At 50.1% G+C, this 13,710-nt stretch overlaps 1 protein-coding gene across 20 annotated transcripts in view; it reads right to left on the bottom strand.

The window, feature by feature from the left end:
- KATNIP (katanin interacting protein) overlaps positions 1–13,710 on the bottom strand; it is a 230,359-nt gene that overhangs the window by 10,058 nt on the left and 206,591 nt on the right. For all 20 annotated transcript variants that reach the window (XM_054533684.2, XM_054533683.2, XM_024233849.3 and 17 more), the window contains 3 exons: positions 8,741–8,918; positions 3,884–4,049; positions 334–491 (listed from right to left, as the gene is read on the bottom strand). In XM_054533684.2, the coding sequence (XP_054389659.1) occupies positions 334–491; positions 3,884–4,049; positions 8,741–8,918 (502 nt within the window). The remainder of the gene's footprint in view (positions 1–333; positions 492–3,883; positions 4,050–8,740; positions 8,919–13,710) is intronic.

Raw genomic sequence — 13,710 nt, 5'->3', positions numbered from 1 at the left:
AACGGGTGAAGGAAGGCCCTTCCCCAAACCGGCCGGCAGGCATTTCGGGAATGGAGGCAGGCTGTAGCCTCTTTTCCCAGCAGGAAACGCAATGAAGCATTTAAAATCTTCAGCACTCCAGACTGTGAAAAACCCAAATGTCCCCAGACAAAGTAAGTCCATTCCACAGGCTTCCGGTGAGGCTTGGCTGAGCTTTAGAAAATGACTAAGTTGAAAAGCAATGCGTTTGATCATCGTTTCAAAACCCTTTCGGTATGTACATCAGAGCAACTTGCAAAGCAAGCGGGCCCAGGGGCCGGGAGGGGCTGTGCATGGCGCCCACTTTCTCCTCACCTCCTGGCCGGCTGGGGCAGCAGCCGAGCCCGTAGGTAGTCCATGAAGAGGATTTCTTGAGCAAAATCAAAGTGGCAGTTGCCTGGGCCCTTCCGGATGAGAAAGCCCTCTGGCGGGGAGACACACAGGCCATCCAGGGAGACGTGGACAATCTTGGCCTGACAAACAAAAGAAATAACATGACTGAAGGGAGGCAGGCCATGTGGGGACAGAAGCGGTGCTGACGTGACTGGAGCTGCTGGCAGCTGTGCTCACCATGGGGAGCCTTTCGCAGAGCCACCTGACCGAGGTCCATTTCCCGTATCAGGTGCTGTGTGGGCGCTGGGCAGGTAGCAGAGGACAAGACAGGTGAGCCCCCTGCTGTAGCGGACACTAGTCCACAGCTTTCAGGGGTGGCACGTGACTTGGCCAAGGCCTCGCCCACCTCACCAGCTGCAGCGGCCTGGGGCGGCATGACATGGAGGTCAAGGGCATGGACTCAGGCACTTCCATGTGCACCCACTAGTAGCTGTGTATGTTACCTACCTTCCCTATGCCTCAATGTCCTCATCTGTTAAATGGGCACGGCCATGAGCTAACCTATGTAAAGTGCCCTGAACAGTGCCTGGCACAAACTGTATACTTCATGAATGTTAGCCTCTATTGCTCCTTTTTCAACCCCTGGCTCACACATCAATACCCCTCTGGGAGCTCTCCCTTAGGACAGGACAGGCCTCTTCCTGATCTTTCTTGTCATGGCACTGAGCTCATCCTTTTTGGGCCTGTATGCCTAGCAGCATCCCCAGTGGCTTCTGGGTCTCTCTTACGGCGGAGGGTCTGGCTGGACCACCTCTCTGTCTGCCTCAGGGCCTGGAACATAGCAGATGCTTTCTAAGAGCTTGCTGGATTCACTTGGATTTGAGCCAACATCTCTCCCTGTTCTAGCCAGAGTTCTCCAGCCAGATGGCCAGGTTCTACTGGTCAATCTCAAAGTCCTAATGGTAGAGTCTGAGGTGGCCCAGCCACCACCTGCTCTATGGGCAGGGAGGGGCAACAGCCATCACTCTCTGATTTCAGATTTTGGAGCCTGGTTCTCCTTGACACCTTAGCCCAGCTTCGTGGTCAGCAACACTGGTGCAGCTGCTGATCCAACTGGTGGCTTTCCCCTAGGGAGAGGCAGAGGAGCTCCTCCTGCAGAAAGGAAGGGAGGAAGGGTCCCTGGTCTGGCTCTCATGTGCCCCTGGGGCCCCTCGTTCCTTCAGCATTTTGGGAGCCCCTCTATGTCAGTTACTCACAGGACATGTAAACCTGAAGTGTGGTGCTACCTGGCTTCGGGCGTGGCTGTCACTAGAACTTGGTCCCCGTCCTCCATCTCTCCATCTGCTTTCCTCAAGGGGGATTCCTACCTGGGCCCCCTGAGCTGAACTTGAGACACGGCCGGGCCTGTCAGCATGACTCCTGGGGTTTTGCTGGCTTGCCTGGAAAGGGGAGCTCTCTCTTCTGCTGGGCTTGGAGCTAGCAGGACATAAGCCTGGAGCTGCCAGAGTGTGCCCTGGACAGAGTCACCCAAAAGTGGATTCAGTGACAGTAAAGCAGAGGCCCAGGAAGCCCCAGTCCATCCTCCAGGGCCAACACCTCCTCCAGAAAGCATCCCTGACTTCCCTGGGCAGAGCTGGCCACGTGTCGTCTGCTCATTCCCTTCGAGGTGACCTCTGTCACTACCTCCATCTTATAGGGAAGGAAGCTAAACTTCACAGGGACTAAGTGATTTGCCCGAGGGCCACTGAAGGGATTTGAAGCCCCAACTCCAGGAGTCCAAGGCCCTGGCTTCCAACCACATGCCAGGGACCCCTGGTGCTCGGGAAGGCCTTTTGGGGTGTGGTATCTGAGTCAAAGCATCCATTTCACTGCAGTGGGGGTCTCCCATCTCAGGCCACGTGCCCATTCCCCCCCACCCCCACCTCATCCAACTGTAGCCATTGTCTGGCTGGTGGGGCCCAGACCTGTGAGATGGGAACTCAGCCCAACATCCCCAGATGGTAAATTCAGGTCACAGAAGCTCTACCAGACAGACTGTGATTTGCTCAAGGGAATTTTAAGGCCCAAAGGCACAACTTGAGGCAGAAGGCTGTTTTTTAATGTCAATATATCTGACTTCTTCAATGTGTTGAACCCAGGGGAGCGCTCATAGAGACACAGGGCAGCGTTGGGAGGGTCTGTGACTGGCCTGCTCAGAGGAGCACGCTGGCTCAGCTCCTGCCACACAGGGAAGGCCAGGGGCTGCCAATCCTGCTGTAAGATGTGACACAATTCTTTTTTTCGTTTTTCTTTCTTTGAGATAGTGTCTTGCTCTGTCATTCAGGCTAGAGTGCAATGATGAGATCATAGCTCACTGCAGCCTCAACCTGAGCTCAAGAGATTTCCTGCCTTAGCCTCCTGAATGGCTGGGACTGCAGGTGTGTGCCACCAAGCCTGCCTATTTTTTTTGGTAGAGATGGGGGTCTCTCTGTATTGCCCAGGCTGGTCTAGAACTCCTGGGCTCAAGCCATCCTCCAGCTTCAGCCTCCCAAAGTATTGGGATTACAGGCATGAGCCTCTACACCTGGTCCGTGATACAATTCCTAAGGCCCTAGAATAAATTCCGTGGTGGGTATATGGTGAAGAGCCCAGATCTGGGGATCACCTGAGGCTGAGTCCTGGCTTTGTCAACTGTTACCTGGCAATGGTGATGCCAATCCGCCGTGGCAGGTGTTATTCCCTCCTCATTTTATAGATGAGGAGACAGGCCCAGGGAAGGCAGGCCACATGCCAAAGGTTACGCAGCTGGTAGGGTCCAAGCTGAGACTCAGACTCAGGCCCTCCTGATAGTAGGGCCCTAGCTGAATTGCTACCTTTCAGTGGCCTCATTGTCACTTTTACATGACTGGAGGGCACCCATTCAGTCACCTGAGGCCAGAAAAGCCAGAGGAAAGGGCTCTTCCGAGGCTCTCTTCTTCATTCCCACCGAGACTGAGTCTCAGAAGCGCCCCCCTGCTGCTTCTCACTCGGCAAAACATCACATGGAAATCACAGTGTGGGCTCCAGGTCTGGCCGGCCAAGGTGGAGACTCCAGCTGTGTGGCCTTGGATGGGCAAGTGAACCTTCCTGGACCTCAGTTTCAGACCCTAAGAAATGGGGGTAATCACACCCATCTCCCATTGGCTGGAATGAGAATCCAGTGAAACGATGAATGCCTGTGAAGCCCCCAGCAGAGGCCTGGCCACCCGAAGACTCAATGGACTTGAGGGCTGAAACTGACCGTGGCAAGCTGGGGCCTGGACCTGCCTAGGACTCCCCAGCACCAGGAGAAATGGCGCTATGCAGTTCCCTGGAAATGCCCTGAGCTCTTTAGCCTGCATTTGCCATTTGCATTAGGAAACAGCAGCTCTCTCCCTCCCTGGACATAATGCCCCCAGCTCCGTTTGGAAAGTTCTGGAGGATTTATGGTCCTCTCTGGCTGCCACGCCAGCCATTCATCAAGGTGCTGCTTCCCTGACGCTGGACTGAGCACGGCCGCTGCTCCCTGGCTTACCCCGCGATAGGTGTCCTCGGGAGATTTATTGTAGTTCCAGAAGCGCAGGCCTGCGATGCTTTCGGCCCTGTCCAGGCGGATCGTGACCACATGGTCCAGCCCCGGCGAGAAGGGGATCAGCCACATATGCTCATCCTCCATGGTGATGTTGGTGCCATCAATTAACCTGCAGCAATCGGGACGGAGCAGCAGGGGGGCGGCTCAGTGAGCACAGGAGGCATCACAGTGGGGCCTCCACCCCCTCGCCCCCGAGTACGTCCCCACTGCCTGGCACTAGCCTGGCTGTGTCAGGCTCGTTAAGGGGAGGTGTGACTGATGAGAACAACAGTCAGAAGTCGTCTCTCATCTATGAAATGAGACATTTTTTAAAAGAAAAAAAAAAGGCTATGCTCTTAAAGGTGCAGAAAAGCAATCAGCAGGGTTTTTTTTAAAAAGGGAAAATGTATCATTTTTCAGAATCCTTTAGCCCAGTGATCCCATTTCTGGGATTTTCTTCCCCAGAAGGAAAATGTATTCAATATATGGGAAAGGCTATCCGAACCAAGATGCTCATTACAGTGTTATTTACACTAGCTTAAAAAAGGATAGCAACCTAAAAGATCTCAAAATCGGGAAATGGTTAAGTAAATTTCACAGGGGTTAAGGTGCCATCGTGAGGACACTGCAGTCACATGGAGGAGGCAGGACACTGATTATAAAGCTGAGAAATGAGGACAAGGACCAGGAGAGAGTGTGCAAAAGTGAAAAACATAATTGGGTCAGAGGGTATGGAGGTGAGTATTTTTCTCAAGTTTCCAAACTTCCTGTAAATTTGCTGTGTTGGCTTTACAGCATAGTTGGAAAGAAGTGTAGCCCTTCCTTCCCATGCTGGGGGAGAGAGGCACAAAAGCACAAGGTGAGCTCTGCAGCTCTTGGCTTGGAACAAGTAGAAGGAGAGGCAGGTGACTGTGGGAGCTGCTCTGGCTGGACCATGCTCTGTGACCGCATGGCCTGGATATCCCAGGGAAGCCTCTAACCTGTAGGAGGGAGCCCCTCATGCTCCCTCGTGCTCTTCCCAGCTGGCACTCTGAGCTTGTCACCTCAGCCCTATCGCACTCCTGTCCTGGCCAGTTTCTGGTTCCCTTGCTTGGGACATCCTGCTCATCTTCAAGTTGGCCTGTGTTTGTCCAAGGACAATTGTGCCTCTCGCTTCCCTGGACTGCCCAGCATGCCTCAGCCCAGGCCTCAGGCCCTTGTCCTCGTGGCTCTGGCCCATGTGTCTGGCACTGCCATTCAGAAGCCTGGTCCTGGAAAAAAGGGCCCAGCTGGCAGCCTTTTGAGCAACCTTCCTCTCCCTCCCATTTTCCAGAACCTTCCCCACTCCACACCCTAGATTCCTGGTACCTCGCAGCTGCTGTACTGGGAGACACTTGGCCTGCTGCCACATTTCCTAGATTTGAAAAGAAACTTTTTGTTTCCTTTTACATTTTAAAGTTGTGAATTTGGAAAAAAAAAATCTCATAATCGAAGCGTTTACCCAAGAAGGCAATGTTTCTTTGTTCCCTAAAAGGCTGTTATTAAATTGATGGATGGTGTGTCTGACAATTGCTGGCATCTTAAAACTGAGGAAATTCAGCAATTCCACCCTGGAATGTTTGTGGAACTAAGCTGACTGAGGATGACCACTAGAGAACCTTCTATTTCCTTCCAAAGGGAATTATCTTTCTGTCCTAGAAATGGGGCTGCTCCATAGCAAACCCGCCCAATTCTGAGAGCAGAGAGAACTGCTGGAGCATTTGTAGCCGACAGTGAAAGGAAGACTCTACAGACACTCTCAAGAACATCTAAATGAATTCCTAGCTCTATCCATAAAAAAGCCTAGAAACAGCAACCGACCAAGTAGCAGTGAGCATCTCTAGTGGCCAGATTACGGTCTCTAAATACCATTTCCCACTAAAAGGAACCAGGGCTTCTTGGAGAAATGGCTGATTCCAGGTCTGGGACAAGAAATAAACCAGATGAGCCTGAAGCATCTGTCACATCAGAAGGTAAGAAAGGTGACTGTTTAAAAGGACTCAGGACTTCCCAGCATCCAAGAGGGAATGATTTAAACATCAATCAGGATAAACACTGCAAAGAATTGACTCTTCAGATGCAGTACTGTATGTTTAAAATCCACAAGTTCATAACAATCCCTAAAAAGAAACACATGTTTTAGACGATGCTAGAGAAACAGTTATTTGGAAAGCCAAAAAGAAAAGGAGAGGAGAGAATCCAGCACTTAGGCTGCCTTTCCCATCTGAATTTCACCACAGAGTAGCCAAATAATTGTGGGAAATTCTCTCTTTATTGCAGTTATTTCAGCAAATAAATTTAAAAAAGAATAGTAGGCGAAAATACCACCATTTTTCAATCCCTAATGAATTAATGGACTTCGCCAGCATGACTGGCTTCCAACATCACAAAGAGCCTGGCAACCAGACATTCTATTCTATATGTCCCCAGGGCCATCTTGCCCTAGTGGTCAAACCTCAATCTGATCAGCCCTCTAGATCTAATTAACAAGTACTAGAAATACAGGGGAGCAAGGAGCAGACTAAACAATACCATAGAGATGCAGCCAGTAAAATTCAGGTCCACCTGGTTTCTTCAACAGGTAATTTACAAGAAAAAAATTGAAAAAGGGGAAAGAGAACCTAGAGAGGCTTAAGAGACATAGCAACCAATCACAACACATAGACCTTATCTGGATCTCAAATCAAATGAGCAAACTGTTAAAAAGGGTGGGTGGGGGACTATGAATCTGCTAGATACCTGGTAATTTAAGAAATCATTGTTAACTTTTTCTTTCTTTCTTTTTTTTTTTGTTGAGACAGGGTCCTGCTCTGTTGCCCAGGCTGGAATGTAGTGGCACAATCATGGCTCACTGCAGCCTTGAACTCCTGGGCTCAAGTGACCCTCCCACCTCAGCTTCTGAGTAGCTGGTACTACAAGCACATGCCACAATGCCTGGCTATTTTTTTTTTTTTTTTTTTTTTTTTAGAGACACAATCTCACTATGTTGCCCAGGCTGGTCTTGAATTCCCGGGCTCAAGCAATCCTTCTACCTCAGCCTCCCAAGTAGCTGGGACTACAGGGACATGCCACAGTACCTGGCTAATTTTTTTTTTTTTTTTTTTGTAGAGACATAGTCTCACTATGTTGCCCAGGCTGGTCTTGAATTCCTGGGCTCAAGTGATCCTCCTACCTCAGCCTCCCAAGTAGCTGGGACCACAGACATGTGCCACAGTGCCTGGCTAATTTTTTTTTTCTTTTGTAGAGACACAGTCTCACTATGCTACCCAGGCTGGTCTCGAATTCCTGGGCTCAAGTGATCCTTCTGCCTTGGCCTCCCAATGCTGGGATTACGGGCATGAGCCACTGCGCACAGGCAACTTTTTCAAGTATAACAATGGTACCAGGACTATGTTTTCTCTTAAATCCCTTATTGTTTAGAGGTATACACTGAAATACTTACAGAGGAAATGCTATCAGGCCTGGGATTTGCCAACAGATAATCTGGCAGGTGGGTGGTGAGTGGGTGGGAAGGATCCACAAGCCGCACTGTGCGTTGATCACTTTTCCAGCTGACTGGGAGCCAGGTCTCCAGGCTCCAAGACTAAATACTCAGGAGAGTGACTTGCCAGGATGTGGGGGCGGTCAGAGGGGCCCATGAGCAGTTAATGGTAGCAGGGGGTGAGGCCACGGTTCAGGGCCACCTTATAGAAAAGCAGGGAGAAGCCTGCCACCAAATCTGCATGAGCTCAGCACCAGGCCAAGGGATGTGGCTGCAATGCGACATGCCATGGGAATGACTGTCCCCATTCTACTGATAAGGAAACCAAGGCAGGGGAGACAGTATAACTTAGTGGTTAAGTGAGTGGATGGTGGGTATCCCACATGCCTGCGTTCTAATCATGACTCTGCCACTGTACTAGTCTAGGTGGCTTCTGCATATCGATGTCTCCACATCGGTATAGTAGGGCTCATAATGGTCCCTTCCTTAAATGGCTGTTTGAGGCTTCAATGGATGAACATGTGTCACCTGCTTCGCATAGCCTAGTGCCTGGCATTTAATAAGTGCTCAAAAACTGGCAGTTATATGATCAGTTATTATTATTAGCATTGCTGTTATTATTGAAGAGGTTAAGAAAGTTACTTAATAGTTGGCATGGGGCAGAGGTGGGATTTGAACTCCCATCCCTCTGACTTCCCTAGTTCACACCTCTAAGCAGTGCCCAGACCCTCTGGCTGTGCAGAGCAGGGGAACCGAGTGCTGGTCTGTGGGCTGCAGGTCCATGTGGATCGATGCTGTATTTGAGGCTTCCCCGCTTACTGACTTGACGCAAACTTGGCTTATGAAATCTGACAAGTGCAGAGGAAAGTGCAGCCACCACTGCCTGTGGAGGCTTCCTGAGCCATCACCTCCAACCTCAAGGAGGGGAGACGGAGCTTTCAGCCCCCGGGAGGCCTGGGTCATTCATGCGTAAACTCTGAACCATCCACTGCAAAGGTTTACAGAGAGCTACTGTGTGCGAGACGCTCTGCTAAGCATGGAGAAGAAAACGCAGACCACGGCTGTGTCTGGAAGCATGGGAACCTGCCTTCAGATCCCGCCTGACACTTCCAGCTATGTGGCCCTGGAGAATCACCTCCCACCTCTCTTTCCTGAGCCTCGGTTTCCTGAGCCTCGGTTTCCCTTGACCACATTACCTCACAGGGTGGCTGGGGGAGGGACATATGCGATTCTATTTGATGTCTGAATCTGAAGTCTCAGAGGCAGAACAGTGTCCCCAAAACCCTGTGGTCATGAAAGTAAAGCTTCTGATAGACACTTACTTGTCCAGAGTCCGGGAGTCGTCAGAGTACTCGGGGAGCTCATTTAAGTCTCTGGGGGAAGCGGAGATCTGGTGCAGGTGGATGGGCAGCGCCTGGCCCTCCTTGTCCACCACTTCCAGGCCAGTGAGCCCCAGGTAGTGCAAGTCTCCCCAGGAGGCAGTGAAATTCAGCTGAAGGCCTGCAACAGGAAGAGAAGTGGCCCATCAGCACCAGAGGCTCCGGAGGAGGCATCTAAAATGAAGATGGGAAGAGGAATGCTATTCGGCCTCTATATTCTAGCAACTTCAACCCAGACCCAAAGTGCCTTGTGGGTGGGCTCTGTGGCTTTCCTCTAGGTGGCCTTGGGCCCAGGCCACTGTCAGTGCTCAGGAAACAACGGTAAGCTTCATGGACGAGGGTTAAACCTGTACATAGCCCTGAGTCCTTCCTCCGCCTACAAGATTGTGCTGTCCCACCCCACACTGAACATCCTTGGTGGCTTCCCATGCTTTCTGGCCAACAACGCATTCTCCAGCAGACTTCTATCTACTTCTCTGACCTCACTGTGCACCAGGGATCCTAGGCCCCACCCAGACTGTCTTTCAGTTTCTCGTATTTATATTCCTGTCTCTCCAACCACAGGGCCTTTGCATGTGCTGTCACCCCTCTCTAGAATTCACATGGCCTGGTTGACTTGTGCACACCCTTCAGATCCCAGCTCCCTTCCTCAGAGAAGCCCTCCTGACTTCTTTGACCAGGTCAAACCTCCACTGATAACCTGCCATGCCACTGTACATTTCCCTTTCCAAGCCCTGGTCACTGCTGTAATCTCGTGATCTTGGTAAATATCCACTTGCCCCGCCAGATGCCTAACTCCTTGAGGGAGAAACCCCATCTGTTTCTCTAAACCACTGTGTCCTGAGCCTGGCATGGTGCGTGGCACACGGTAGGAGCTCAGTACAGATGGAATGATTAAACCAGCAACTACATGGAGACTTGTATCAGTAAGCCCCGGTGCTGGAAACTGACATTTTATGCAAATTGGCTGCTATCACAAGGATTCACGTGGGCTCAGAGTAAAGGAAGTGACCTAGGGTGATACTGCCATCCTTTTGCCTCTGCTCCCACCCTCTCTCAATCAGAGACCATTTAGAAGTGACCTTCTGTGGCCCTGGGGCAAAACAGCCCAGGTGTCATTCATTTGCCCAGGAAACTCAAATGGAATGAATCTCTTGATCAAGCCCTGTCAGATAATTGGCTGGAATGTCTCTTTCCTTAACAGTCTCTCATTAGAGCAAGACCAAACACAATAAACCCTTCTGCCCTTAGAGAATTTGCCACGTATTTTAGCACCCTTTTGGGTAGCTAACTATAAGACTCACTCTTTGCAGTGTTCACAGAAATGCCAGCACCACAGAGCGGGCAGAAGGAAGCGGGGTGTCATCTGGCACCACCCCCTTGCAGCTCAGATGCGGAACTGGAAGCCCAGAGAGGTGAAAGGACTTCTTTGTGGCCATGAAGAGGGGCTGGGTCACCTGACCTCCCTGGAGCTCGGTTTTCTCTCCCACGCCCCTGTCATCTCCCAACATACTTTTTGTAACTTAGCCCTCAGATCCTTTTCATCCTTTGTGGTGCCAAGGTAGCTCTGAGCATCTCCGGGGCAGATGAAAAAAACACGTGGCCAGCACGGCACCCTGCACATGTGCTTCTCGCCACATCATTCACGTGCAAAGTGGCTACAAACTCGTCCCACCCTGTGTCCCTGCCGCTGCAATGTGATTTTGCCCCTTATCCCATCCAGAGTTGGAGTCTCCTTCTCCACGCCTGACTCTGGGTCACGTGATTTGCTTTGAACACTGGGACAGAAGCCCACGTGAGGCAAGCAGAGCCTGTAAAGCAGTTGGGGCTTGAGAATGCTGTGTGAGGCAGCCCAACTAACCCAGACGCCAGCCAGCAGCCTCCCCACTGCCAGACCGGTGGGTGAAGATGTCCTAGGTCATTCAGCTGCCGGTCCACCTCCCTGCTGATCAGGAACTCGAGCAGGCCCAGTAGAGGCCAACCAAGCCAGCTCACCCAGAGCTGCCCAGCCAAGCCACCGAATTACCAGTCAATCATGAATATAATTCATGGTAGTTGTGTTAAGCCAGTGGATTTTGGATTGGCTTGTTCGGCAGCAAAAGCTAGCTGACACATTCCTTCTCAGCATGAGTCAGTGTTCCAATGTCATTTCCTGAGAGGCCTTCCCTAATAACCAGAGCTCAAACAGCCCTGCTCACCACATCACTCTCTACATCCTTACCCTGCTCGCCTTGTTGTTTATAGCACTGAATGCTTCCTGACAATCGAGTCTACATTGATTTGCTTATTTGTCTTCATCAGTCTCCCCCACTAAGATAGAAGCTCCCTGAGGCCAGGACTCTGCTGGTTTTGTTCACTGCTGTATCCCCCGAGCCCAGAACAGTGCTTAGTAGATGTTCAATGAATGTTTTTAGTAAAAATTTTAAACACATGACTAATGAACAAGTAGGGGTTCAGTAGAGATCTGCAAATAAATGAGACAAACGAAAACTATTGGGTTTTACCAAATTCACAGTCAATGGTAAACGAATATTTATTGATCATCTACTGTGTACCAGAACCTATTTTTGGCATAAGAGCTGCAGGAATGAACAACAGAGCACAATCTCTGAACTCAAGAAGCTTGCATTCTAGCAAAGACTGTCAATAAACACATAATGAATAAAGAAAGGCAACAGTTCCAAGAGTGATGAACACTATGAAAAACAATAACAACAGGATAGGGAGCGACTGAATACGAGCAGAGGTGGTCAGGGAGGGCCTCCCTGAGGAGGTGACATTTGAGCTGAGACCAGGGTGCTGAGAAGGAACCTATCACGCTTTTGCATTTCTGGAAGAAGAACATTCCAGGCTGAGAGGAGAACAAATTTGACCCATAGGTGGAACCAAGTGGCCAAGGGAGAGAGTAGAAGAAAATGAAATCAGACAGGTAGGCAGGGGCTAGATCATATCAAGAAGCTTGGATTTTCCTCTCTTTGCAATGGGAAGCTACTGGCAGGTTCTATGTTGAAGCAGGGGAGCAACATGATCTGATCTGCATCTTACAAAGCTCCCATCAGTTGGATTTTATAGGGAGACCAGGGAGGAAGCTGTTGCAGTAAGGATGGCTTGAACAAGGCTGGTGGCAATGAAAACAGGGTTGAAGGGAACAGATACAGGATCTGTTTCAGAGATAGCACTACCAGGATTCTCAATGGTCTGGATACAGAAGGGGAAAAAAAGTTTTGACCCAGGTGACAGAGGGGCTGTGGGCACCACTCCTGAGATGGAAGGGCCACAGGTGGATGAGGATGTGGATTTGGATGATGGAGATCAGTGTGAGGGAGAAATGCCGCCTCCCTCTGTGACAACAAAGAGATGCCGGCCCAGACTCTCCCAAGCCTGCAATCTCTTTGTTTGCCTGGCAAGCTGCACTGCGATTCCATCTAATTTGGGGCTGTTCTGAAATTGATTACTCTCCTTTTCGAGCTAATATCCAACATTCCATATTCATTTTCCTCTGGTGTATCAATTAGTATTTATACAAATGGAAATTAATTTTGTTATTTCTCCCCTATGTTTCAACCCTCTCAGCTCCTTTCTTATTCATCACTGCTGATATTTGCAAAACTTCCAAAATTAGTGTCATCTGCAAATTAGCAAGTCATATATCCCCTTTCAAAACATTAATAGGATTGGCCATATTTACCAACCCCGACACATTCCCCCCGGGTCACTTTATTAAAGCTCTCTCTGTGCTCCGCTCTTGCATGGAGTGGTGAAGCGGGTTGAGGATTTTGAATACGGTGAGGAAAAAGCCAAAGGTTCAGAGAGAAGAGATTCAGCAATCACAGGCCTCAAAACAGACGCAGAGGGTGCTTCGTTGAGAGGCTCTTCTGCCTTCCTACTGAGAAGAGAGGAGAAATTACACTTGCCTTGCAGTAAAAAGGTCTTTGAGCTCTACTCCGGGGCCAAATTCCCAAAGGCACTGAAATAACATCTCTGTGAAAGGTCAGGAGCCAGGTCAGCAGGAAACACATCTACAGGCAGCATCTTTGGGGAAATCATCAGATGAAGGCGACAGTGGCTGCTTCTGCCTGGCCAGCATTCCTGCCTTCCTTCTGGTGACCACACTCTGATCTGCTCTGGAGAACCACCCTGTGCTCAGTCCACACTGCTTGGGTGGCTGACCCCTTTCTCTGGGCTCCAGGCCCGGCCAATCTGTTTTCCATCTCCCACCTCCCACTCTACCCACCATGGTGAGTCACAGTTTCTGACTTAAGGATGAATATGAATTAGCCGGGCACGGTGGCACACCTACAGTCCCAGCTACTCGGGAGGCTGAGGCGGGAGGATCTCGTGAGCCCAGGAGTTTGAGGCTGAACTGAGCTGTGTTTGTACTACTGCACTGTAGCCTGGACCACAGAGTGAGACCGTGTCTCAAAACAACAATAACAGCAAACAAACAAAAAAACAAAAAGAAGAATGGGTACATGACTCAAGCTAGACCCAGAGATCTAATTCTGGGATAGTAGTTGCAACTACTGGGATTCAGGAAAACAGAAGTTGTCTTTCATCTGGGACTGCTGGGTAGAAAGGAGGCATAAACTGGAGCTTCCAGGACTTTCCACATGGATGACACTGAATGGGAGAACGGCAGGAGATGAAAAGAAGGCAGGGAGAGGGAGGCAGACACCATGTCTTGATGCCATCATTTTCGTAACTGAACGCAGCTGTGTGGAAACTGACGACCCCTAACTTCTAGTTGCATAAGCCAATAAGTTCCCTTTTTTGCTGAACTCAGCTTGAATTAAATTTCCATTATTCATCCCCTGCCAAAAAAAAAAAATCCTGACCAACTTAGGGGAGAACCACATTGAATAAAAAACGATGGCTGTCTTTTGGGACCTCACAGCTTCATGGGGTACACTGAC

The sequence above is a fragment of the Pongo abelii genome, chromosome 18 (genome assembly GCF_028885655.2).
Source record: "Pongo abelii isolate AG06213 chromosome 18, NHGRI_mPonAbe1-v2.0_pri, whole genome shotgun sequence".
NCBI lineage: Eukaryota > Metazoa > Chordata > Mammalia > Primates > Hominidae > Pongo > Pongo abelii.
This window is presented reverse-complemented; position numbering and strand designations above follow the sequence as displayed.